This window comes from Emydura macquarii, unplaced genomic scaffold (assembly GCF_026122565.2).
Source record: "Emydura macquarii macquarii isolate MOO-44397 ecotype Brisbane River unplaced genomic scaffold, CSIRO-AGI_Emac_v2 contig_1644, whole genome shotgun sequence".
In the NCBI taxonomy this organism is placed as follows: domain Eukaryota; kingdom Metazoa; phylum Chordata; order Testudines; family Chelidae; genus Emydura; species Emydura macquarii.
Genome location: NW_027131781.1, coordinates 11,340,120 through 11,366,919, shown reverse-complemented (window position 1 = coordinate 11,366,919; position 26,800 = coordinate 11,340,120). Strand labels below are relative to the sequence as shown.

Sequence of the window (26,800 nt, the reverse complement as noted above, 5' to 3'; positions counted from 1 at the left end):
CTTTCTGCTAACATCTAATCTGAAGGGGTTTTTTTGTTTGTTTTTTTAAAGTAACCAGGCAATCCATGTCAGTGCAGGGCAGAGAAACTAATGTGCAAGGAATTCATTTTAGTTGTCTTATGATATAATTTATATGAAACAAAGGGATGGTTCTGTTTTTATTTTGTAACTTTTCTCTCCTCACATTGTGTGTGTTAAGGATGTAATTTGTCTCATTACAAATACATGATTCAGAGATTTTAAACTACTACATTTTCTGTTTTTTAAGCATGGCTAGAACTGCAAAGAATATCTAGAACACTTCTAAACTCTTGTAAACTAACTGCAAGAAATTAGTTCAGTAATATTTAAATCTGTTTCTTCAGCTTTCAGATAAAAACTTAATTCAGACTTCTTTAAAATCAAATACAATGTATTCTCTAACTGTATTACCCTGAGTATTTTGTATAACAGAAATGGAAGGTGAGAATAAACAGGTGAACTGTGATTCCATAATCCTACAGAAAATATCTTCATTTGTCACTGCCAAGTAAGGGCTCATCTACACTAGAAAATTAGATTGACCACACTACATTGCTCAGGGGTGTGAAAAACCACATCACTGAGCAATGTATTAAGATTATTTAAATTCTCTTGTAAATGGTGTTAGGTTGATAGAAGAATCCACTTTTCGGAGAGGTGGATTATCTGTGCCAACAGGAAAACCCCTCCCGTTGGTGTAGGTAGAATCTACACTGAAGGGCCATAGTTGCATACCTGCAGCTCAGGAGATGTCTATACTTGGAACTCTACAGCAGCACAAGTCCTAAATGTGTCTCCACAGCAGAGTTTTTCCAAGCTTTTACCTGTGTTGCCCCACACCTTCTCCCATCCATACACAAAGCCTCTTGCCTGAGTTTAGTGGTGCTTTCAATATATTTAGAGCCTGAGTTCTGCTTTTACTTGTTATACTGCCCATTTTGCAGTGAGGCCTAAGTTAGTCAAGTGCTGTGATAGGCAGTGTCTTTGGCACTGGAAGGCTTTCTGTAGTTCCCCCCTTTTGACTAGGACAGAAGTTCTCCATAATTCACTGGGAGAAGAGTCAGAGAGGCTTATCTTACTGCAGCTCACAGCGCCAGGGATATGCTCCCAGAAGTCTTGGAAGCACAGGGGAAGTGCAGCACTACCAGTAGGACATAGTGTTGCTGATCACATCTGAGCTAGGCTGACCTAAATGCCTAGACCCAGGCTGACTGCACTGAAGCCATACGTCTGTTGCACCCCTACATTTTAAATGCTCTAGTATGATGTTGAGTTAATTTTGGGGGGGAGAATGCAGTAGGTGATGGTGGCAAGATGTCAATTAACATTAAGTGCTTCCATGTAGACGCTACCTACGCCAAATGGAAAGGGTTCTCCCATTGGCATAGATAATCCATCTCCCCGAGATGCGGTATCTAGGCTGATGGAAGAATTCTTCCCTTGACCTCGCACTGTCTTAACCGGGCATTAAGGTCAGCATAGCTACATCTCTCAGGGGTGTGGATTTTTCACATCCTTGAGAGATGTAGCTGGGTCAATGTAAGTTCCCAATGTAGACCAGCCTGAAGAAACTGAATCTTCAGTCCCCAGAGCAGTATCATTCCAAACTCTGTGCCCTTCTCTCCTCCCCCCCCCTTCCCCCCTCCCCCCTCCCCGCTCCATCAGTGCCTCTCACCTCTATTCTTTTTAGAGGCCACTTAAAGAAATGACAGGAGGAGAATACCTATTTTTTCAGCCTTCTGCCTCTGAGATAGTCATGTGTGAAGAGTTTTGCCAAATACTGAGTACTTTACAGCAGTGGTTTTGAACAGTTCATTGTTGCTTGTTGTTTCCCAGCTGCCCCACCCCAAACCAATTCTGTACGTGACCCTGGAAAGACTTTGCCAACTATTTAGTGCTCTAAAATATTTGGGAAGTTGCAAGTGTTTAGGCTTCCTATGTTGTGTATTTCCATTTTTAGGCCAAGGAAGATCAACATAAGTCCTTATATTGTAATTCATTGTAAAGATTAATACGGCAGTTAGTAGAAACAGTTGGAAGTTTTTTGATTTGGTAAGGGAGCCCAGCCTCTTAACTGTGAAACTGCCACCTTTTCAGATCTCCTTTCATCATCATTGGGAGAGGTGTGGCTGTCACGTGATGTCTGCAGGGGATGCATTCTTAATTCCTCCAGCTGAAACTGCCTTTAAAGTTCACTTAAGATAGAATCCCACAGCAGACCCCCAGCTTGTGTAGTAAACCCATATCTTCTGGGTTGTGTACTGAATACACTGATGCAAACGGCTGACGTTTTAAACAGTAAGGGGGAAAGCCTAAGTCCAAATTTTATTGGTGCTTTTAGGGCCTGTTTCTTTAAGATAAGACTTGTCAGAGCTTCATGCATGGTAAAGAAAAGGTCTTTCTGGTACATACTAAAACCAATTAACCCTGCTGGGTGGAAGCATTTACATATTCACTACAAAAATGTTGCTGACTATAACCAGAGTCCCTTTTGAATTGGCCATTATGCTTCATGCTGACTTTGCTTACATGGATAAACAAAAACCTGCTAAAACTGCAGTTGTTAAAATGAGTAAGTGGTGTATGAAATAGCTGCTGCCCTGCTGTCTCTTCCCTAAAGGAAAATGTGTTATCTAATCCAAAGGGCACACAAACTTAGCAGGCAAAAGGCAGGCAACCTTCTCTTTTCCAATTTATGCACAGGTATTATAAAGTCCTCAGCAGGATGCTGCATGAGTGGGAACAGCATGGCAGTCACAACTGAGTGTTATGCTGCTGTTGGTGGACATTGAACTTTTTAATACTTTCACGCTCTACCACATTCATGGGGGAGGGGAGATCTCCTGTCTCATTCAGAGCCCTGAAGACTACATTTGTACTCTCCTTTCACTCAGGGTGAACTGGCATCTGGGAAGAGGCTGCCTTTGGAGTTTCTCAGTGACACTCATGAATCAAGCAGAGAGGTTGTGACTGATTTTATTACTAGAATGACTGACTCTTTTCTAACCCCTACTAAATATCCGGTATCCCAGGCATTTCCAACTTCTGATACCTGTATCAGTGAGCAACTCACCCTGTTCTCCACATATTAAGGCAACTAGTTAACCAAATTCCCCAAATATTTTTCATTACTGAATACAATTTGCCGATCTTCTGTTGAGTGAGGCTGCTGATGCTCTCTCTAATTCTAAAATTCACTTTCTGTTAGAGTAAGTGCTGCAATTTAAGGTATCTTTGTTCCAGTTTTAATGAAGGCAAAGCTATTTATCAGACTGTCAGTGTCAAATGATGGAGAGGGGGCAGAAACAGAAGGAGGGTACCTACTTCATGCTGCTTTTCAGGCTGGCCATTTTTCCTTCGGTTGCTAATCTATGCCTATAACGGTGAAAAGACAGAAGGTCTTTATAAACAAAGAGTAAGACTAAAGATCTCAAAGGTCATGCTGAAGCCAAAGGACAGGTCTTAAAATGGAGTTTGCTCCTAAAAGTGACTAAAAATGATGTGGATTTTCACATTGGTGTCTCAGTCCCTTTATCAAATATGTTCCATTTTCCAAGGTGATGGATACGTTTTTGAAATGTAAGCCTTGCAAAATTGAGCTGGGTTTCCTTCTAATATGCCATCACAAGTAATAAAGTTACTGCAAGTCAGCTAGGCCTTCAGAGACACATGGGTAGCAGCTTGGAACTTTATAAGAAATTCTGTTCATGCTTCAGAAGAAATGCTATCCAGTTCACTGCCTTCTGAGTTGTTCTGCAGTGTGACGTGAGTAAGAAGCAGTAAGAACTCAATTGTTGAAATAAACAATATGAGTCAGACGTGCACAAAAGGAGGAGATGTGTTCAAGGAAGTGTCATTCTACATGGTCACTTTTCAGAGTAGAGTCATGCTTTTAACTCTGACTAATATGAATAAAAGCTGGTCAGAAGCAGGGAGTCTGAATGAAAATTCTACACTGTATCAATGCTCTTCAGAATTATTCATACAATTACCACTTTTGCTGTGCCTTTCAAGGATGGCAGTTCAGAGTCTGTTGTGGGCAAGATACTTCCTTTGTAGTAAAGGAAATATCTGCCTGTTTCCCTATATACCGTGCCTTTTCTTCCCTTTTAAAACTTAAGATGTGAATTTGATGCTTGTTCATGTGAAAAATGAACATCACAGCCAGCTGCCAGTGTAATTTTTCTACATACACAGCTTTGTTCTGTTTACATCAGTGCCAGTTGACATACCACTTCACTCAGACCAGATGGGTGAAGTAGTATCTTTTATTAGTCCAACTTGTGTTGGTGAAAGAGACAAGCTTTCCAGCTTACACAGAACTCTTCACAGTCACTCTTCCCATTTCTATCAGTGCATCTTTACCTGATCAGCAGTATCTCCTCTTTTTCCAATCTTTTGGTCCCTACACAACTCTGTAAGTGCACCCAGCTTTATAACCTACAACATCCCCTGCTATTCCAGTCCTGAACAGAATGCTAATTGTGCTACATGATGTAAATTTAGATGTAGTGTCTTTGTACTGAAATAGATTTATAAAACAACTGTCAATCGAGATATCCTGACATGCTTTACAAAGCAGAGAACTTCATCGAGGTGTGCAAATGTGAACCATTTATTTAATTCAGCAAGTGCTTATGCTTTGGTTCTGCCTCTGGAGCCTTAGGTTGGCCAAAAGACTGGTGCTTTTACATCATGTTTCACAAAAAGTCTCTTGAAAGCTCAGCTCTCCTGTGGACATCCACCTCAAGCTAGGCTTGAAACTGGAACAAGGATGGTGACTGGAGGACATCATAATATTCAGGTGGCTAGATAGCTAGGACACCAGTTGTGAGCATATAGTTCTTTCTTAATAAGTAGTTGTATTCTAGTAGCACCAACAAGGCCCTATTGTCTGTGTGCTGTACACACAAAAAATCAATTAAAAAACATAGGCAGTAATTTACAATTGTATCAGTAGAGGACATTAGAGCTAGTACTAATGTCCATCGTTATTTGCTTAACATGTTCTGTTCTAATCTGCTATTTTCAGTTGCTTGTCAATTTGCCAAATTTTAACCATTCTGTTAGAAATTTTAAGTACTTGCTCTCTTTCATGCTGAATTTCTTTTTGAAACTTTAAGCAAAAATAGTTCAGCTTTTACTGAAAACGAAGTTGGAAGTTGGGCAAAAGAGGTTGTTTGTTTTTTAATATCTGTTCTTCCTGAAAGAGTGTTAGGGCCTCCATCCTTTGGAGCAGGATCTGGATATTTGGGAAAGGGCAGCCTGGGCTCATAGAGGTGCCTTTTTTGTGCCCAAGAATATCATCCACATTTGCTCAAATTAGCTCTAAATAATTTACACCAAGCTTGCTCCATCCCCTCCCTCCCCCACAGCTTCATCTGCACCAAACATGCTCCTAGGTGGTAAGAGGCAGGCACTCACATAGCGAAGAGGAGGAAGAGCAGCAGCTGCAGGATTCCTTTCTTACTTTAGTTGTGTACTTCACAATCCTTGTTATTGAGCAAGGTGCCTCCCACCCTTGCCTTAGGAGGCAGGCAAGTATCATTTACCTTATTTTACAGGTAGGATACCTCAGAGTTTACATAAGGTCAAGTCAGGCTGGGAATAGCTTATCTCTAATTGGGGTAGTTTCAAGTCTCATCCACTTAACCCCCGCAGCCTTCCATGCTCCATGTGCCCCAGGTATATGTGTGGCTGTTTTGTCTGTAGTCACTAAACCACATTCCTCTCCAGAGTCGGGATAGGAATAGAACCCAGGAATCCTGCTATCCAACATTTCACTGCTGTCTGGCAAATAGCTGTGTAAGCTGCTGGCAAAATGTGTGCCACATCTCCTGGTGAATGGTGCGTAGGCAGGATGACAGACTATTTCTGCTACCAGTTGCACATTTAGCTCAAAGGGAGAGTTTGTGGTGTGGTTTTGGGTTCAAACACTATTGATGTGGGGGATCAGTATGATTTTATGTGATGGAATCTTCTTCTTAGTCAGTTTTTGTATGCAATTTCCTAGGTTTTATAAAAAGCAATGTTAAAAAACCACAGTGGTAAAGTCAAACTCTCAAAAGTTAGGAAATGCTGGGACAAAGGTTGTAGGGAGATCCTTAATTTGACTCCCTTGTATATATGCTGGCAAGTAAACCTTCCTTTCTCTTTTCATGTAGATTTACTTGCTGCTAGGAAAAAAAAAAGTACTAGCAGCAGAAATAAATCAGTATGTTTAGATGGCAAAGCCAAGTAGGAGGCAACATTAAAGGTGTCAAAAGATATGAAGGTACCAATGGAATGGTAGCTGTGTCAGTCCCAGGATATTAGCGAGACCAGGTAGATGAGGCAATATCTTTTATCGGACCAACTTCTGTGGGTGAGAGAGACAAGCTTTTGATGCTCAGACCTTTCCATACCTGAAGAAGAGCTCTCAATGGCTTGAAAGCTTGTCTCTCACCCACAGAAGTTGGTCCAATAAATATTACCTCACCCACCTTGTCTCTCTAATAGCAGTACCAAGTTATGACTACATAACCCCATCCTCAAATAAATCCACTATTTCCCACTTTACATCCAACTCAGAAACATTGCACTTGTTTGGAAAGCCTTTGATACGCTTCCTCCACATTACCTAATGGTGAGTCATTCTTTTCTCTCTCCATTATCTCTGTTGTCCTTCAGTCCCTAGGATATGAAGTCTTGGGCCAGGTCATGCTAGGTCAGTGACACAATAGCGTTTTTCAGCTTGTTGTGCTGTTCTCTAGAATTGCGAAGAAAATCCATAACATATGAACCAAACCTAACCAGAGCTGTGGTCTGAGTCTGCAGCAAGTCTGAAACATCTTGTTTGAGAACTATGAATTGCCCCATTCATTTCAACGAGTGTTAATTTAGATGCCCAATCATGGTGATTTAAATGTAAATATTTAGTTAGCTTCTGCTGATCAATGCGTGGAAGAAAAGATGTGTGGGGTGGGAGAGTCATAGATTTCTGAGCAGCAGCTCATTTTGGTGTCACAAATGGGTGATGCTTCAGAGAGACCTCCAAATTCTTTTTTTCCCATCTGACCCGTGGAGCCAAAAATCCAGAGAGGAGGACTAGAGCCTAGGGGGTATCTGATTTCCACTGGGGAGCAAGTCCCATAGAGACTAGTGGGCATCTAAACTCCATCCATCCAGTTTCCACCAACCTCCTTCTTTAAAACAGTAGAGGCCTAGTGTGCATTTGTGGTGAGTATGGGGCCAGGTGGCTTTTCTGACAGTAATGGCTGCTGCTGCTCCTCCCTTTGCTGGTGGCTGTTTGCACACTCAGGCGGTCATCACTGGGTTGTTTACACTTGAGTCACCATTTCAAGCTCTTTTTGCAAACCTGAGGACTTGAAACTTCTTTTTAACTGAAAACGTAACGGTTTTGATATCCTCACGTAACTCTGGGTGCCCAGGTAAAAGGCTCATGTCTGTGCCTTTTTCTGGACCTGTCCAAGTGGATAGTTGAACCTCAGTGAATGAGAGCCACCCATGAGGAGCCCAAAAGAGTGCCCATAATATTTGGAATATCTGCACAATTTGGAGTGGCATTTCAAGTACATGAAGCTTGAGAGAGCGGTATTCCTTTCACCCCCACCTTAAGCTCTATTCATAGGATGCCAAATCCTGTAGTTTCTAAGCAGAATCTCACCAGTGTGGGTGCAAGAGCCTTCCACTTTGCAGCTCATGGTGTTTGAAATAGCCTTTCTGTAGCTTTCTGCCTTACAGGCTTTAGCTCATCTCCTATCAGCTGAAAACACAGGGCTGTGCAAGCGGGGAGTGGGGCAAAAGAGGCAGTTTGCCCTGAGGCCCCCAAGCCAGGTGGCACTGCGAGCTGGCTCACGGGGTCTCAGCGCCATTCAGGTTTGGCGCTGTGACCGTGTGTGCCAGATTTCAGTGCCTGGAGTGGAGAGGTAGGCTCAGTCCTGTGGGACAGAAGCCACCAACTGTGGGGCAATGTGGGGCCGGCCCGCCCCCCGTCAACCCCACCCTTCCCCTCTGTGTTTTTGCACTCTTGGATTTTTGGCAGAGGCCTCAGTTTCATATTTTGCCACAGGCACCCCAGAAACCTCCCTGTGGCCCTGTGAAAGCATATCCTTCACCTTCATTCTCTAGTTAACATTATACAAAGAAACTTGGGTGCAGTTTATATTAAAAAAGAACTATACAAAATTGAGTTGAATTGCCCAGCTGTAAAATGCTTCAGCACTCATTATGGTACCCCAAGCCCTGATACAATTTTCTTGTGGATTTCTTAAGATGCATGGTTGTGAAGAGGTGATCCAGTGGGCTCCTAGCATTGCTGTTAAGATAGTTATTTCTTGAAAGCAGATAGGATTATTTCCTTTTACTCTTCAGTAATGGGTGAATTTTTCCCAGGTCAGAAATATCTGCCTCATGAATAAAGAGTTACAGGCTGGAAATGTGGAATAATCTTTTCTGAATCTTGGTGGATCTAAATTCGTAGACAATCCTCATTCCAAAGGTGGTGGGCCAGCTTGCACTTAGCTCAATAGATGTTTGTCCTTTGATTTTAGTAGGTGGTTTCCAGATATCCCAATCATAGCCTAATTGAAAGTAGCCTTGTTCTGGTGCCCATTTTTAATGTCCAAAAGGATTATCTCCCAAAAACAGACACTGGAAGAGAGGGACTTTAATCTCCAATTATGTACAGCTATAAGGATTAACATGGCACATATTGTTGCTTATCTTGTATACTCATAGACTGGGGTATATTTATTTCCTGATTGTCTCAGAGATCATTAGGATCCACTTTGTGGAATTAACTTTTCTTTTAATACTTTAATTACTTTTTTGTATTGCATTAACATACGAAAGTAAAGGTAGTTATTGACAAGCACATGTCCTTTGTTTCACTAACAGATTTCAAGGGGTTTTAAAAAAGGGAATTGCTTGCCACAATCTTAGAAAATGAAGAAATATCACATACTCAGCTGCAATATTTTACCCTTTCAGCAAGTGTATATGAATATATATACACACCTGCAAACATGTATGGCTGATTCCTCTTTCTAAAGAAATGACAATTTTTAGATTGCAGTATTCTTATTCCTTATTTGCATTATGGTATTACCCACAATGTGGTAGATGCGCTCTCTGTCCCAGAAGAGGTCAGAACCTTGACAGACAAAGGGCTGCGGGGAGGGATAAGACTTACAATAGTTTTTTTTTTTCTGTTTTTAAATGAATATCAGCTATGCCACCTGGATCTCAACCCAGCCATTATTAGTTGTTTAACTTCTTGTAGCCAATGCTAGTAGAGCTGTTTGAAAAACTGTGATTTCCCTCCACCCCCAAAGACTTTTCACTTTCAGTGGAAATTTGAATACCAAAATATTTTGGCTGAACACTGAAACGTTTTGATTGGAAAATGCTGCCACTTTGCCTCATGGGGGTTGTAGTTCAGGCGCCTCAAGTTTCCATTATCCACTCTAGGCTGGGCTCCCAGGTTGGACTACATGTCCTATGATGCACCACAGTCTCCGCTCTTGGAGAGGGGAAGTGGTTAATCATGGAAGTCCCTGGCCATGGTGTGTTTATGGGAGATGCAGTCCAACTGGGGAGCCTGGCCCATAGAGAATGGGGACATGAAGCAACTGAATTACAGCTCCCACGAGGCACCTTGTCAGCATTTCTGAAGGGAAATATTTCTGTTTTGGTGCGTTTGAATTTTTTACTAAAAACCAAAATTTTCCACAGAAAGCAGATATTTGTCATGAAAATTTTGTCTGAATGAAAACCCAATTTTCCCACAAAAAATAATTTCAGTGAAAATTTTCAGACCTCCCTAATTGCTAGTAAATGGGTCTGGTGTGGGCTATTTCCAAGTGAAAGAGAGAGGGAGTGGTCTTATGGATGCATTCAGTGAGGGCATTCCATAGCTAAGAGAGGACACAAAAATGGCTATAAGAGAAATGGACAAATGGGGGGAAATGAGGCGGGGGTTATGGCAGGAGGCAATGTGAAAAGAGCTGAGCCAAAAAATAAGCAAGGGAGAAGATGGGGAATGCCTGGAAGGTGAAGACAAGAAACTTGAGGTGATGGAAAAGTGGAAGCCAATGGACGAATTCAAGGAGACGTGACATATTTTGAGTGCAGGCACATAAAATGACCTTAGCAAGAGCTGTGTTTTATATGGACCATAAGTGGGGGCACAGGCAATGTGGGTGCTGCAGAGGCCCATCAGAAAGTGGTTTGTCTTGGTTTTCCAGTTCTAGAAGAGATCGGGGAAAAGGGTTAATAGCTGCTGAATTTAATATTCTTTTCGAGTGATGGTCCCTTCGAGTGATTGTATTCCACTGAGGATTATATGCATGCGCCCGGAGCCGTCTTAGAAATTGGTCATTTCTATTCCTCCAGGTTTTGAAATCTTCCCTTATAGCTAATTTTTTTGTTCTTTTAATTCTGAATTCTTCCATTTTGGGATACAAAATAAACTAGAAGTCACAAGAGCAGGGAAATCATAAGATGGTGGAAGAGCAATGTTCTAAAATGGTGACTGGAAGTCTGGCTGAGTGCCCAGGATTGGAGGAATTTCGGAACAGTTTTTCATGCAGTGTTTCACTGCTGCCCTCTGCCAGCTCTCTGAGAAAATGCAGTTCTGTTTTCCGGTAGTGATTTACTTCTTAGGGGATTGTCTGGGATGTATTTATTCATGACTGGAGGGGGATATAGTCTGTGTGGCTAGAGGAGACCTATATTTTGTAGGAAGCAGATTTAGTTTTTACAAGGACTCATAAAATAATTCACTTAAAAATAGGATCCTTTTTATTTCCATATTTGAATCTTTTCTATATATATGTGGAAAGGTTTATCAGTTTTATCTTACTGTATCTGTGGATAGCTACTGTGTAAAAGTATACTGATTTCTATGTAATTTTACCATCGCAGTATATAATGATATTCTTGCTTCTGTTCTTGTTAGCTTTGCATTTTTAAAATGTACTGATACTGCTTAAATTAATCAATCTGGACAAAAACTAGATACATTTTGTTGTTCTTTTATAATTGTATAAATGGGGAAAAATTAAAAACTACATTCCCCTCTTGGAACTGTACTGACTCTTCTTCCTAAGCTGTTTGCAAACAAAGAAGAAAAAGATAGTCCTTGCCCCATAGAATGTATGGTCTTATTCTCATAGAGTTTATAGTAGGGGCAGATGTGATGCCAGGATTGCTAATTCTAGCTGCTCTTCTTCCTCCTCTGTCATGTGCATAATGTGTTGTGCTGTAATGAGTTTCTTTCCTCGTTAGTTGGGTTGCAAATGAGTTGTGGTTTGAGAGGCAGGGGAAATGGAAAATGAAACAAAAATGTGCAGCCTGCTACTAGCTCTCGGAGACATGGGCACAGCAGTGTGAGGGCTCCGGTGGCATGGTGTGAATTTTTAATACAGCATGGCCTCTGCTCTCTTTCCCTTAGGATACCCCAATCATATATAAATAAAATGTATTAAAACTTTAGTGTCTGCAGTTAAACTCCCACCCTTGATGAAAATCCCTTTTGAATCTCAGAAAATTGGATGCTCCCATTTAGGGGAGACACGGATTCCTCTTGCTGTTTGTTTATTTGATTAACAACCATAGAAAGACGCCTGTTCTAGGCTCCCTAACATTTTTAATAACACAATAAATGAAATCCCAGCAGCAGTAAAATAACCATTTCAACAGAAATTCAGCCAGCCAGCCAGATACAGAAACTCCTTCCCACCACTCCATTGGTGAGTTTTTGCTTTGTCTGGAGTGTATCTAATTATTACCACTGAAGCATCTGGTACTGACTCCTCTCAGAGATGGGATATTAGACCAGGTGGACAACTGGTCTGAACTGGTATGGTTCTAATTGGCTGCTGAATTGGAAATGAATAGAAATTCCAGCGATAGTGCCCACACTCATTTTTAATCTGATGGCCTGACCCATGGAGACCACATGTCCCAGCTTGCCACGCTCCATCTTATTCTGAGCAGAACAAGTCTTTACATTCAGGGTCTGCTTCCCTGAGGCAGCCTTGATGCAGCTCTTTCTGCAGTCAGTCCTTAGTGCTTTAGTTGACCAGAGGTAGGTACTTGATAGTGGCATGAAATCCATCCCCTTCCCTCATGTACCAAACGTGTGTCCTCCGCTGGGAGAGCAGTTGCATCTGGGTGTGGCTCTGATGTGGCATTGCATAGTATTATTGTTAGGCCTGGGGATTTACACCCCTAGACTTTTAAAAGTGTGCCTAGTGTTGTGCCTTGGATGCAGTCCAGGATTGCTCGGTGGTTATTTCTAAGGTGTCATAGTGCAGCTAAAATTAATTCTTTCTTTACCATTAGTCACTCAGCATCTGAAGAGGCCTCTGGCTCCGACTCTGCAAGCCAGTCTGAGAGTGAACAGGGCAGCGAGCATGGCAGTGAGTCAAACAGCAGCTCAGAGTCCTCCGAAAGCCAGTCTGAATCCGAAAGCGAATCAACAGGTTCGAAATCCCAGCAGACCCCACCTGAAACCAAAGAAAAACCAGCCAGCAAGAAGGAAAGGATAGCAGATGTAAAAAAGGTATTGTCCCTGGCACTTTAACTAGCCATGTATATATAACCAGGCACTGTCAAGCCCCCTGCCCAGAATAAAGGACCAGAGAGCAGCATGCAAGCAAAACTCTCGTTGGCCTCCCAGCCACTTTGCCAGCCTTCTAAACACCCTCACAAAAAGCAGCCCTTCTGATGCTGGCTTCCTTGAGCTCCCTGCCACTCATTCCATGTGCATCTCAGCTAGCTTGTACGATATGTGCAAATAGGAGATTCCATGTGACTGTGCCAAGATGCGACAGCTTGAGATTTACACCCTGGGGCTGGGGTCGATTGTGACAGGGCTGACTAATGAAATGAAGGGGACAGAGATGAATTGTCAGTACAAAGGTTTCAATATTTCGTCTGGCTCCCCCCCACACTTAGGTAAAAGTAGTACAGCTTCCTAGTGGAATGTGCCCAACCCGTGTCCAGCATTCAGGCTGCAGTCTCCTCAGGTCACTATTTTTAATTCCTTCATTGTGGGTCTAAAAGGAAGTGGATTTCCTGTTTCCTAATACTTCTGGATCCATAGGACTCAACCTTTTCCATATTGGGCAACCCCCCTCCCGGCTTACCCTGCCCCCATTGCGTAGCCAGCATCCTTCTCCCATTTAACAGGATTGGAAGGGCCGGGGATTGTGATTCCCTGGCACCTGTTGGTGTGCTCCCCCTGGTGTCCTGCCCCCCCGGTGGAGAACTCATGCTTGGACTAAGTGCTTTACCCCGGCGTGGACACAGCCAGAGCTGTAAAAACTGCAGATTGATCTGGGTTACCATTTTAAAAGAAATAATCTGGATATTTGCAGTCTGAGTAGTCAAGAGCAGTGGAGAGTGAGTTGGGAAAAAAAGAGGGAAAGGGTGTCCATTGGGGTGTGGAAGCCCAACAAATGTGGCGGACTTTCAGAAGAGGAGTCAGGTCACACTAACCAGTTCTATGCATTTTGTGCTGTGTCACTGTATTATTATTGTCATTTGTGGTTTGGCGTCCCAGATTGTAAAGTCCAAATAAAACGCATTCATGTAAGTTAGTTCTTGGAGAAAGCTACTTTGTTTGCTAGGTCTTGGAGAAGAACATTGGCTGAAGCCTAAACTCTTCAAGTGACTGCAGGGAGAGAAACAGTGAATTCTAATTGTTCACAACGGAAGTTCCATCTCAGCCGCCTGAGAACCATTATTCTGCCTGCTCAGGTTTTAGCTAAGCCTCGCATGTTAAGAGTGGCAAGATAAGATGCGTTTTTTATGGCAGTAACAGTAACACAAAACTTAACTTTCTGTTTTATTGTTGTTTAGTGGCAGCCAAGGGAAGTTATGTCTCTTCCTCTATGGACTTTTAGCAACACATCTCTAGAAGACAAACATTAAAACATATCTGAGAAAAAACAGATCCATGTGCAGGATTCTAAATAATGTAAATGAGACATGGAACAGGTTGGGGGACTTTCAAATGAGAAATGTGTCCATCTTCCTTAATGCCAAGAGCAGTGGATGTTTTGCTTCCTGCCTCTGCTGAGTCGAGTTTTTTGGAATTATGTCCACTGGACTAACCAGTGCAATGAATTATCATCATACTGTATTCCCATGACAGTTATCACCAGCGAGACCAGCGAGTCAGAATTGAGTCCCATTGTGTTAGGCACTGTGCAAACAGGTGGGGAAGTTAATCTCTGCCCTGAAAACCTTACAATATAAGAGAGAGAGAGAGAGAGATTTGAATGGGATTTTTTTCTCTTTGTTTTTTGTTTTTGTTTTTTTTTGATATAGGAAAGTGATTGAACAGGCTTCTGATTTATTTCTGTGCATGTGTATGCCCAACAAGTATATTTTCTACAAGAAACCTCTCAGTTGTAGTGTTTCTTCATAATCTCTTGTAAATGTACCAGAACCAGTGTAGATTTCAGTCCTGCATTCATCATGTCTTCATCCCAGGTGTCACTTTTGTATCTGTTAGTGTGTTTAGGTATCCTTCCCTTGCCAGTGCTTTTAAGGATACTTGTGGGATGGAGGTGAATATCTTTAGAAGACCATAAAATGGGGATAAAGTCTAATAGGGGCAATAAGGGCTTGCCAAATTAGACTCATCCAGAGCACGTAAGCACAGGTTATGAGACTGAGTATTTTTGTAAACATTCTTGAGGTTTGTCTCTGTCCATTCAGGCGTCTCACCATTATTAGTGTCCCATGTCATCCACACTGCTGTCCATACACCTTCTCTTAGCTCATAGTTTCCTTTCTCCTCTTTTCTTCTCCTAAGGGCCTGGCTACGCAAGATCAACAGACCATACTTTTTGTCAACAGTTTTCAAAACTCTTCTTTGACTTGGTTACAGCAACTTGGTTCTCAGAGCACTACCTGTACTAGTAACCAGCTCTTGGCATCTGTCACACTGTCTAGTCTGGCAAGGGCAATACATCATTAGCTGCTGTGGTTAACCACGTTATGTGTGGATACAAGCTGTGTCCGGAGCCAGCTATGCCACTACTAGCTGTTTATAAACTCAGTTGAAAGCTGTAGCATGGGCTTTAGAGGAGGCCAGTACACTGTAAATGCTGTGATGAGTTGTCAGGTAATGAAGGTCACCTGCTCTCAGGCAATCAGAAATCCAGCTGCTTTCTATTAGCACAGACCAGCAAGAGGGGGTGGAATGCCGAGCTCTACGGGAGTTCTGCTCCATGGGCCCTGCAGGTTCCAGGTAGTATCTGGATTGGAACAGAATCCTACACACAACAGGAATACAGATCTCCGGGGCTTTCTAGATTGCGGAGGTGATCCACATGTTGCTGAACTGTTCAGTTAGTCCAATGGGGTTTTCCCTAGGGGAGAAATGGGGGCTGGTGCGTCTGGTCAGAGAGATTGGTCCTTTTGAGCCTAAATCCCCGGCCTTGTAGAGCTTCTCTTCTGTCGGGGAGAATTATGAGCACTGCCACAAGTCTGATGTGAACGGAGGGTTTTTTTTTAAAAAAAACTCTGTGTCTCTCTCTAGCTGAAATAAATAGCTCAGTTCATTCATATGAAATGTAGGGTGGTTCCTTCTTTGGGTCCTCCTACTCCAGCAGGGACACGTGGAGAGACTGGGTATTCCAATACCTGTCCTTCTATAGCATAAATAAGCCTTGAAGTGTTTTGTAGCTAGGGGGAGAGACAACTCAGTATAATAAATAGAGTGGGAGACTGCTGAAATAAAACATGTTGTTCCAAAACATTGCTAGGCATATCGCCAAAAATAATCCATGATCCTCTCAGTCATGTTTCATAAGTTACCATAACTTACCTAACCATCCCGCACCAAAAACCCCCCTACCAATGCCATATTGATTCATCCAGAAGTTCACTCTTAAACTTATCTAAAATGATAGCAAAAATTGGGGTGAAGCAGGCCTTCTGATGGTCTGTTTATTTTGCAGATGTGGGAAGAGTATCCTGATGTTTATGGGGTTAGGAGGTCAAACCGAAGCAGACAAGAACCATCGCGATTTAATATAAAAGAAGAGGTAAGAAAAAAAAAGATGAGATGAGGGAATATTTAAAATAAAAAAACCCACAAAAGAACAAATGTAGTTCTGATGTGTGTCAACTTTTAAACACTAAGTTCAAGGCAGATTTGGGGAAGCTGGATTTCATAAATTAAGGTCGTGATCCTGCAGTCGGATCGACTTGGACAGACACTTGTGGAGTCAATAGGATTCTGCGTGGGTCTTGCGGTCTGCATGCATGGATCTGATTGCTGGAACGGGGCCCAATGCAAGTCATGCTCTGTTGTAGAAACATAGATCAGAGAGAGGGAGTCCGTGTAAAAAACATAAAGGAAACTTCCCAGAAACACCTTACAACAATAAAACAGGCTTTGCTTTATGTCCTCGAATGGATTGCAGTGATCAGTGCATTTGTGTGTGTGAGTTCAGTTTTATGAACCATTACTTTTTTTTTTGATTGAGTATTGGGAAAATCTTGCATTTAAATTTAATGTGAGGGACAACAAAACATGAGTTTATTAGAATCTGGCAGCCAGAACTTTAAATGACTCCATCCATCCAAACATACTAAAGAAGTGGAGAAATTAGCTGCTGTGCTTGTTTATGTTTATAACCATGCTTACTATACAGTGCTTTTCATCTGCAGATCTCCAAGGAAGCTAAGTATCACTCTCCCTGTTTACAGATGGGGAAACACAGAGAGGTTCAGGCTGAAATTTGCAGATTTAGGAGGCCTAAAGTGAGGCACACAAATCTATAATCGAGCAGCCTAAATATAAGCCGCCTGATTTTCAGAGGGGCCGTACCTGTAGCTACTATTGGAGTCTTCTGAAAATCAGGCCACTTAGGGATAGGTGCTTATATATGGATTTAGAGACCTAACAATTAGGCACCAAGGTTTGAAAATGCTGGCCTAAATTACTTTGTCAGTGTCACACAGTGAGTCAGGGAATAGAGCCCAGATCTTCTCTTTGTTTGGTGCTTCTCCTTGTTATCTACTGGACCATGTTATCTGCACCATGCAACCACACACACAAAATTCCAGACTTGTGTGCGGAAATGCCCCAAATAGCAGCAGCAGGTAAGGAAGGGCATTTGGCACATAATTGACTTAGCTTTTGTTTTCCTTTTCAAGTTCCGCAAAGTCCAGATTCGCTATGCACTATGCTGGTGATGTCACACCCATCACAGATCTCCGCTGCAGACCCGAGTGCCCTGTAGGGGGCTCAGGTAAGTCCTGTCCTTTTTTGTTTTACAATATTACGTGGTTTTGCAAATGTTGTTTTCTTTTCCAATATCTTTATTCCTTACTATATAAGGTACAGTAAAAAAATAAAATAAAATCCAAGCTGTAAAAACTTTGCTATACCACATAATATTGTAAAAAACAAAAAAACCCCAAAACCTTCAGCCCCCTCCCAGAAAACCCCCCCTAAAAGAACCCAGTCAAATCGAAATCCATCCCCTCCCCTCAAAGGAGGGCCAACTGGTTCCTGTAGGGTGACTCCCATCTGCAGCAGAGTCTGATGGAGGGTGTGACGTGGTTGCTAGCACAGCGTCGGGGCCTCACAATGAGGAGGAGATGGAAAGTCTTGATTTTGGAGACATAAAAATTAAGGGGGGATGGAGAGGATAGTTGATTTATGGCTTGATCCTGCATGGTGCTGAACACCCTGGTCTCCCACTGAAGTCACCAGGAGCGCAGGATGCTCTGCACCTAGGGAGAGTGCTTGTTACCTTGCAAGATCAAGCCCATCATCAATGATGTGCTCTGCCCACTTGCTGTTTGGGGCTTTCCAACACAATGCAAAGGAGCTTTTTATCTGCGTCCTAAAATGTTGGTGTGGCTTCAATGAAAAGCATTGATCAGGCAGCATTGCAGGCTCGAATCCTTTCCCTGCAGAACAAGGACAGCCCAGGCAGCAGCGCTGCATGCTGCCCCAGTGGTTCTACGGGATCACTTATCCAATTCAGAGGGCAGTTCAGTCTCTAGGACCATTCAGTCATAGGTTTCTCTGCTGGGACTGCCAGTTTGGGCAGGGTTGTTTTTGTGCTGTGAACATCTGTCCTCTGGGAACTAGACTGAGACCATCAAACACAGGTGTCACATAAGTTACCAAGCAACCATCAGAAATGGCAACGTTGACCTGGGCTAGAAGATCAGGAAGTGAAAGACAAGATTTGTGTGTTCGTTAAACAGCTTTACAGTACAACATCCAGCAACTAGAGACTTTTGAAACTGCGTGACAGTGTGCCGCGAGAGCAGTGCTCACCCGTGTAATTAGCAGAACAACAGTAGATCAGACTAGTGGGAAGTGAGATTTTCACAGCGGTTGCCCTTTGAAAACATTCTAAGGCATTCAGTAAATATGGACTAACAGACATAACTCTCTCTCTGCTATTAAAAAGTTGTCTCATGATAGGAATGGGTAGGAGTCTGCAAAGCTGAGCTGTCTTGGCACTTGTATCGTGAACGAGAGGACTCTTCTTCTATCACACAACATACATTGATTTATTGTTTTAAAAAAATAATTAAAAATGGATTTTTTAAAAATTCTCTGCCTTACTTTAGTTTTTAAGGGGCATATGTTCTATTACTGTCTAGTGGGATGTTCCATCAGGCAGGGGAAAAAATTAACCTTTTCATCAATCTGGATTCCTCAGCATTTTGAGAGCAGCATAAAAGGACACCGTGCAGAAAAGCTAGGTGGTTTCAGAATGCTGGGGTGTAGAAAGCTTGAATGATATTCAGAGGGCATTATTTCTGTTAATTATTTATTACATTCTTACAATGTTCTTGGGGCTGTACAAGACTCAAAATGAACAAATCCTTGTCTTGAAGGAATTGCCATCTGCAGTAGTTACCTGATTTACCATAGTGAGTCTTAAACTTTTTTGTTCTGTAATGTGAGACAGACTGTCTTATGAGCATTGCTAGGCTGCTTGGTTCTAAGTATTTTATACTGTAGACTGTCTGGAACGGCTCCATCAACCACAGATGGTCCACAGGACCATCTCTTTAGAGCTACTGATCTATCATCCTCAGCAGCAGGCCATTAAAAATACAATTTGGCTATTTTTTGTATGGTATTCGTTATGCAAACACTAGGTCTCAAAATACATTAAAGTTCTATAGGACAGTTAAGAGACTTAAACATGAAATGCTAGCAAAGAGGGAGAGAAATTTACAAGTGCATGAGAGGGAAAAGAAGTGAGATGGAGGGTCAGTGAGGCAGAAAGGGAGTTTGTTTCATCGGGTAGGCATTGCAGAGGAGAACACACTTACTGAAAAACAATAAATAATAATAATAATTAAGGAAAAGAGAGTCTAGTGCTAAAGAAGTTAAGGGGTGCAGCATTGAACTTGCAACCCAGAGGGAGGGGAGCTAAGTTGTTTTAAGCCATCTTTATTATTTATTTTTTGTGTTATTGTAGTGCCTAGGAGCCATCATCATGGAACAGGACCCACTGTGCTAGATTCTGTACAAGCATAGAACAAAAAGACAGTCCCAGTCCTACAGAGCTTATGACTGAATTCTGAGCTGTTCCAGGGGCTGAAGCAGTCCCTTAGGGATGGGTGGGGCTATCTGTTGTGACAGCCTTTCCCCCGGTATCTTACTGGCAGCAGTGATGGCCAGACTCTCTGCAGTGCTGTGTGGGTGGCTCTGAGTCTGACATGCTCACTACTCTATGCAAGGTGGTCCTCAGAGGACAGCCTGTGACTGTCTTTCCTAGTTTCTGCACTGGGGAAATTCTTCCTCAGCCAGAAATGGTGCTTTTAGAGTCCCTTTATGCCACGCTTGCCCTGTGGCGTGACCTAAAGAGGCCAGAGTGGAGGGGAAAAATCTTACGCAAGATCTGTGAGTCTGGTTGGAGGATTGTTGAACTGTATCCTGAAGCAGATGGAGAGTTAGCAGAATTAGAGGGTGAGGGATGTGCTTATGCTTTTTTTTGGTATGTATGAAAAGGTAGGTAGCAACGTTCTGCATGTACTTGAGTCTGGAAAGTTGGGGTCACTAAGCCATAGACTAAGACAAGAGAACTGGGTTATTCAAGAGAAAAGGAGATGATGTAGCAGAAGAGGATTTCTGCAGAAGTGGAGTTGAGCAGATGTGGTGAAAAGCAACTCTGCATACAGAGGATGTGGGAATATAAGGGAGAGTCAGGGGCTAGGATGGAGTCGGAGTTGCAGAAATAGGAGGCAGTTGGCTCAGATTGGAGATTGGCTAAAACAGAGGAGATGGAGGTGGGGCTTGAGACTCATCTTGCCCAAGGGAAGCAATTGCATATTTGAAAAGCATGACAAGGCAGCTGATGTGAAGCTAGAAGTTCAGTTGGTCAAGACAGGAAGAAATGACAGACAGGAAGGGCGAAGCATCATCTATGCAAGAATGGTAACTAAACTTTACAGGTAACAAAAAGACAGAGAGGAAGGGACTACGTAGAGGAGAGGGCAGAGAATGGAGTTTTATAGAAAGCTGAAGCGGAGAAATCTTGGCAGAGAGTAGGAACCACTATTAGGAGAGTGTGCAACAAAAGGTAGTTGTCCTCTTCCAAACTGGATCCTTTTCTAATCCAATTCCCTGTGGCTAGACTTTTATAGAATAAACTCAGCCCATTTTATTCATGTTTTATCAAAAGACGAAGCAAAAAAATAGACATGGTGAGACAAGAGATAAAATTGCTTGAAAAAGATCCCAAACCTGGGGGGGGAGGAAATGCAGCATGCTTTAAAATGGTTGAGTGAGGAGGAAAGACAGCTAATGAAGGGCAGGAATCTATCCTATAAACGTTTTAACCAAGATTTATTCTTGGCAAAAAAATAAAAATGGTAGAGAAATGAGACCCATAGTTCATCCGATCCATCTCCCTGCAATGACATGACTGAAATCAGTGATGGATTCTGCTTAAACTTTGTTGCTCATAGTATTTATCAGCCTGGCACACCAGATTGTTTTTTTTTTTTTTTTTTAATTTTCTGTTGATTGCAGCCAGATGGCACAATGCACGGGTTCATAAACACAGGCTCACTACAAAATATCATGCACAAGGGGCTGTATTGTCATGGATATAACTGTTGCAGATCATAGGGAGGTTTTTTCAAACAGTTGGATACAGTGCAAATGAGAAAAGAAACCAATGAGAGGGAAGATGGAAAAAGAAGTAAAAAAAATAGGAAGAAAGCGGAAGTGAGGGGTGCGTTCCCTCGCGTCCTTGGGTTGTCTCCTGAATGGACATTCCAGCTTACACTGTTTCACTAAGTTTTTGTATTAATGTCACTGAGATGTAAGCTTTGTTTGGTTGTTCCCAGCATTGTAACATCGGGCTGGATCATGCACCGCCCAAGAACTGTTGAGCACCTTCAGTTTTCACTGAGATGCAGGTGCTCAGACCTCCCTGGAGGATTCAACACCTTGCAGCTTCCAGCTTGCACAACATTAGCATTGCCTGAAACACTCTGCAGGTTGTGGTATGAGAAATAGTACGCCAAATTGGTTATACACAGAATATTAATATCCCCTCATGCCTTCCCCCAACCAAATAATGGAGACTAAATCAGTGTTTCAGAGGAGAAGGTAGAGAAAATGTCTTTGCTGGGTGTTCTGTCCCAGGAGGTTTTAAGAAATTATTGCTCCAGAAGTCTTAATCCTCGAGAGCTTGTGGTACAGATATGGTATGGTATGGTTGGTTGGATGGATGGTGCAAATCCGAGGGCCAGCATACGAACAATGAACACCATCCTTGGCTCTTTCTGCACTTTGAGCTAGGGGTGTCATTCCCAGCTGGAGGAGACATACCTGCACTAGCTCTGATCAAGTTAGGGTGCTTAAAAATAGTGTTGCTGTGGTAGTGGGTGGGGCTAACCACTCTGCCTGAGATGCCAGGCAGGTTCTTGTGGTGTCTAGCCCTTACTACTGCTTGTGCTTCCGTGGCTGTATTGTATTTGTAGCATACTAGCTCAATCAGAGCTTGGTGCGGGTATGTCTCCTGGAGCTGCGAATTACAGCTCCAGCTTGACCAGCAGATGTGCCATTTCTGACTGACAAAACCAAAGCTGTGGTCAGTTGTAATGTGTTTCTGTACAGTGCAACAACAAGCAGTTTCCAAAGGAAGATTACAAATGGGCAAAGTGCATAGAACAAATAATCTTTGTATCTCTCTTTCTGTAATTCTAATAGGATCTGAGACCTTTCTCATTGGATTCTCGTTTTTTTCATGCTGATATGGGTGCACTGTGTTTTGTATGAGTGTGTCAAGTGCACGAGAAGGGGTGGTTTGTTCATGTGAGAGTGTCCTGTATCTGATAGCCTGCTTATATGGCTGGACCACGTTAAATAAAATAGGGTTTGGTATGTGACTCAGTTGTATTTTCTTTTAGTGGTCTCATTGCCACTGAGTTAATGACACCTTGGTAAAAGTATTACAGCAATAGTCAGAGAATACATCTTGAGCTAAGAGCAAATATGGAGGAGTGACTTGATTTCAGAGTATTGGAGCGTGGGGATTAAGAGGCATGATGAACACAGCTTTCTCTAAATCCTTCAATCACTGTCTCGTTGAGGGAGCAGAGAACAATAAAGCACAGACACATGATTCTAGCAGAGAGAATAACCTTTGTAAAGGAAGTTTCTTCCCTTTATTAAGTCTCCCATACAAGATTTTGTGGTTCTCTCTGGGAACTAGAAGACCAAGAACTTCATGGTTTTAACTTAACTGTATTGTTTTTACATTCCTAAAATGTGCCCATCAGACACTTAGCTCATGTTCATAATTTTAAACAACAAAACACTCAAGTTGTAATAGGGTGACCAGATGTCCTGATTTTATAGGCACAGTCCCAGTATTTGGGACTTTTTCTTATATAGGTGACTATTACTCCCCACCCCCTGTCCCGATTTTTCACACTTGCTATCTGGTCACCCTAAATTGTAATGATCGATGGCCTCCCTTCCGAATGGAACTAAACACAATTTTGCCAATCCCAAGTGTTCAAAAATCATGAGTCAGGCCCTCAAAACTCATGAGATTGACTTACAAATCACATGGGTTTTTTTGGTTTTTTTTTTTAAATGGTTCTTTCTCATTGCTGTCTTGTTTTTGCAGGTTAAGGACATGCTTGGGTCACATATTCAGGTTTTTCTCTGCAAACACCAGGGCTAGAAACATTTTTAAAAAATGAAAATAAGAAAATTTTCACATAAGTTGACATTCTCACATAATTGCCTGGCTCCAGGAGCTAGGCCTTCAAGAAAAACCCCAGATATCACGAGACTCATGATAAAATCATGAGAGCTGAAAACAGTGTTCCCTACCACTGTGCCTTCAGTGAGAAGCCTGAGAAAATAGGTGAACCTTACACTAGGCCCTGAAAGAGAGCAAAATCTGGCTCTGAATGACCAAAGAGCAGGGGCACACCCACCCTCGGAATGACTTTCAGCCTTCAAATCTAGGGTCTCTTAGCAGAAGCATCGCAGCCTGTCATCTTCCTTCCATGGTGCACACTGTCTGTAGGACCCTAGCAATGCATGGCTTCATAGATCAAACTTGCCATTTGAAGTGCACCCTGAAGTAAGTTAGAAGCAAGTGCCCACTTTGGGAGTGGGTGTAATGTGAACCTTGCAGCTTCCATCACTAAGCACGCAGGGATTGGTTGTCACTAGACTTTGGTCCTTAATCGTATGTGGGTTGTGTAGCAGGTTGCTGCCTGAGGCTCCAGAAATGCAAGATGCATGTTCCACTAGGGCTTTTCACCCTGTCTTCTGAGTTGTGTTTATAACCCCTCATCGTCAGACAGCAATTGTACTAACCTCATGGCCACTGTCTACAGAATCCAAAGTTACTGGTTTTGGGTAGCTGGCCACCTTTATTAAGTGGTGTATTTGCACAAGAGCATCATGTTTCAATTCTATCATTGAAGCAAGCGATAGTCCTTGGGCTGCTCTGACGCTTAGACCGCGTGTGTTTCAGTTGTTTCCTAAAGGAAAGAATGTGAAGTGAAGTGAAGTCTACAACCTGATCTTTTCTTTTAATTAAAGGCAAGTAGTGAATCTGAAAATGAGAGCCCAAAAAGAAGAGGCCAGAAGCAAATGAGAAAACCGTAAGTCTCTATGGAAAGGATCTTGAATTGTTTTGGTTTTATTCTACATTTTAGCAGACAGTTGGCATTCAGCTATGGTTGAGAGACACCGTAAAGATAAAAGTACAATACAAATAATTTAATCTGTTTTCATTAATAACACTTAAGATTATTAAAACTGAAGCAACTTGTAAAAAGGTATGTGTGTGGGGGTTTCCCGCCATTTATAAATCTGCTTGCTTTTTTGCACTTTACTCAGTTTCAACAGGGAACTAGTCAGCTTCGCTTTCTCCTGCTAGTTGGTTTCACCTCTTTTGGCTCTTTCAAGGACTAGCTTAATGCTAATGTTTTTTCAGTTTCCAGCACTGGAAAGAAAGCTTTATGTCCTCAGCTGCTAAAAAAAAAAAGTTTTGATTAGTGATATTTTCATGTTTTTTTAGTCATATGAGGTTTTTATTCCTCTCTTGTAAAATAAAATGATACACTTCTGGAAAAGCTCTCATGTTGTAAAATAAAGTAAAAACTCCTTATCTGCTTGACTGTGTTCCTTTACATTCATATAATGTCACCTTTTCCAACCAACATGTTCCTACAGGCTTGTCTTACCAAAGAGAATTTCATCCTGGTGAAAACACACACAATCTAGTTCCTTTTCTTATGTTTCTAAAAATCTTTAAGTGTCTAGAGTTTTAATTAATTTGTGTGTGACCTGATACAATAAGGAGCAATGGAATAAGATGATGAGAAAACCTAGAATATGTGTATGAATGTGCATAATGTGGACCATGTTCACTATGCCAAAGCCAATGCTTTTCAGAAGTATTGAGGCCGGAGTCCTAAAAACCACTCGTAAGGTACCCCAGATAGGCTCAGCACACATAAATAAAAATTAAAAATAAAATGGCGTGCTTACATTTCAAGTGGTTAGAAATGCAGCTCTGTTAAATGTACCGTATGACTATGCTTTCAGCACTGCTCTGACTTTAGAAAATGCATATCTAGACCAGGTAAAGTCTAGGCGATTGAGGTAGATGGCTAGAAGTAGGGAATCACAGCATGAGACTCGGCTGCTTTCCCTCGTTCCCAATGCTGAAGTGACTATACTGCAGTGCCTGCGTGGAACTTTCTGTCTCCTATAGCTCATGTATTGGCATTAAATCAGGTGACTTGAATCTCTGTTTAGCCAGCCAGTAGTGTTGAAGTGTCACTGTCCCTCCTGACTTCTGTTTTTGTCCCTAGAGGTAAATGGAAAAGGGAGGCTTCTGGGGAAGAGGAGGATGAAGATGGAGGGGAGCAAGGCACCAGTGCAGATAGTGAACCAGAACAGAAGAAAGTTAAAGCCAGGAGACCAGTCCTGAGAAGGTGAGAAGGGATTGGATTTACTTTCCCTTTTGTATTGGATGTGTCTAGCTTCCAGTGCCTCTAAAGGTACCTGGTAGGTGATGTTCCATAGGAAATTGCTGTTGGAGCCAGTGTGTGTTCTGGCAGCAGCTAATGGACAATCAGCCAAAGCTGTGCAGTAGCCTCCTGGGGGAAGTGGTTGGAAACCTCATCCTTTGAGTAATTTATTAAATGACTGGAGAATATGCTGGAGGGACCAGTCCTGCACTGGGTGGAGAGGGAATGGCCTACATGCCCATACAGATCTTTTCCCTCATTAATTTTATCCTCACTTATTCTGTGGCCTGATTCTCCTGTCATGTACACCAGTTTCACATTGGTTTAACTCCATTGATGTTAACAGAGTTGTTCCTGATCTACACAGATGTATATGAGAGGAGATTCAGGCTCCAGGCATCTAATGTTTGGGATATACGCTTCCTTGTAGACTGGAAGTCTGGCTGAAATGCACTCCTTATGTACAACACACTGTATTATATCTTTTTATTAATACTCATTTTAGAGCAGTGGTCAAAGCTAGTGTTAAAAAGCCCCACAAGCCCCAACGTGGTAAGAGGAGAAAGAAACAAGACTCGTCTGAAGATGAAGATGATGATGAAGACGACGAGACTCCCAAACGGCAAACCCGGCGCAGAGCCGCCAAAAACGTCAGGTACTGCAGGATTTTTGAGTTACGTAGTGATCAGAGCTGGGGCTTGGAAGTCTGGTGATCTAGAGGAAGGCAAGGAGAACCGAATGGGCAAACCCGTGTGCTGCGTGGGGCCCCACTACCTCTCGCACAGGATTCTCTACAGGATCCAGTCCATGGTATATAATCTCTCCATTGCTCATTGTATGCATGTGTAAAACATGCAGTACTTACTTACTACCTCAAAGGGCTGTCGGGAGATTTAGTTAATGTTTCTAAGGTGCTTTGAGATCAGATTGAAGATGCTATTAGAAGTGCAAAATATTAGACAGAAATGGATGCGAAATTGTCAGCTGCAGATACTTGTCAGTAGCTAACTGTCTGTGAAAGCTGAGATACAGGTTCCCAGCATCTGGTGGGTACATTTGTGAACACGCTATACTACTCATGCTTCAGGGAATAAACCAGCCTCTCACCAGTGATGGATAGAAAGAAGCTTTCCTTAACTGCTTACTGCAGGGTTTCTTTTACCTCCTTCTGAAGCAGCTGCTACTGTCAGAGGCTGGAGACTGAACTAGATGAACCACTGGTCTGATCCAGTATAATTATCCCTGTTTTTAAAAG

The 26,800-nt window shown here is 42.3% G+C and overlaps 1 protein-coding gene across 7 annotated transcripts in view; it reads left to right on the top strand.

Moving 5' to 3' along the window:
- Nucleotides 1–26,800, top strand: part of CHD2 (chromodomain helicase DNA binding protein 2) — a 76,072-nt gene that overhangs the window by 5,515 nt on the left and 43,757 nt on the right. For 5 of the 7 annotated variants that reach the window (XM_067555635.1, XM_067555634.1, XM_067555637.1 and 2 more), the window contains 5 exons: nucleotides 12,370–12,589; nucleotides 16,002–16,088; nucleotides 24,107–24,168; nucleotides 25,387–25,509; nucleotides 26,051–26,200. In XM_067555635.1, the coding sequence (XP_067411736.1) occupies nucleotides 12,370–12,589; nucleotides 16,002–16,088; nucleotides 24,107–24,168; nucleotides 25,387–25,509; nucleotides 26,051–26,200 (642 nt within the window). Of the gene's footprint in view, nucleotides 1–12,369; nucleotides 12,590–16,001; nucleotides 16,089–24,106; nucleotides 24,169–25,386; nucleotides 25,510–26,050; nucleotides 26,201–26,800 lie in introns of those variants that run through there. The other 2 variants (XM_067555638.1, XM_067555639.1) reach the window with 2 other exon arrangements.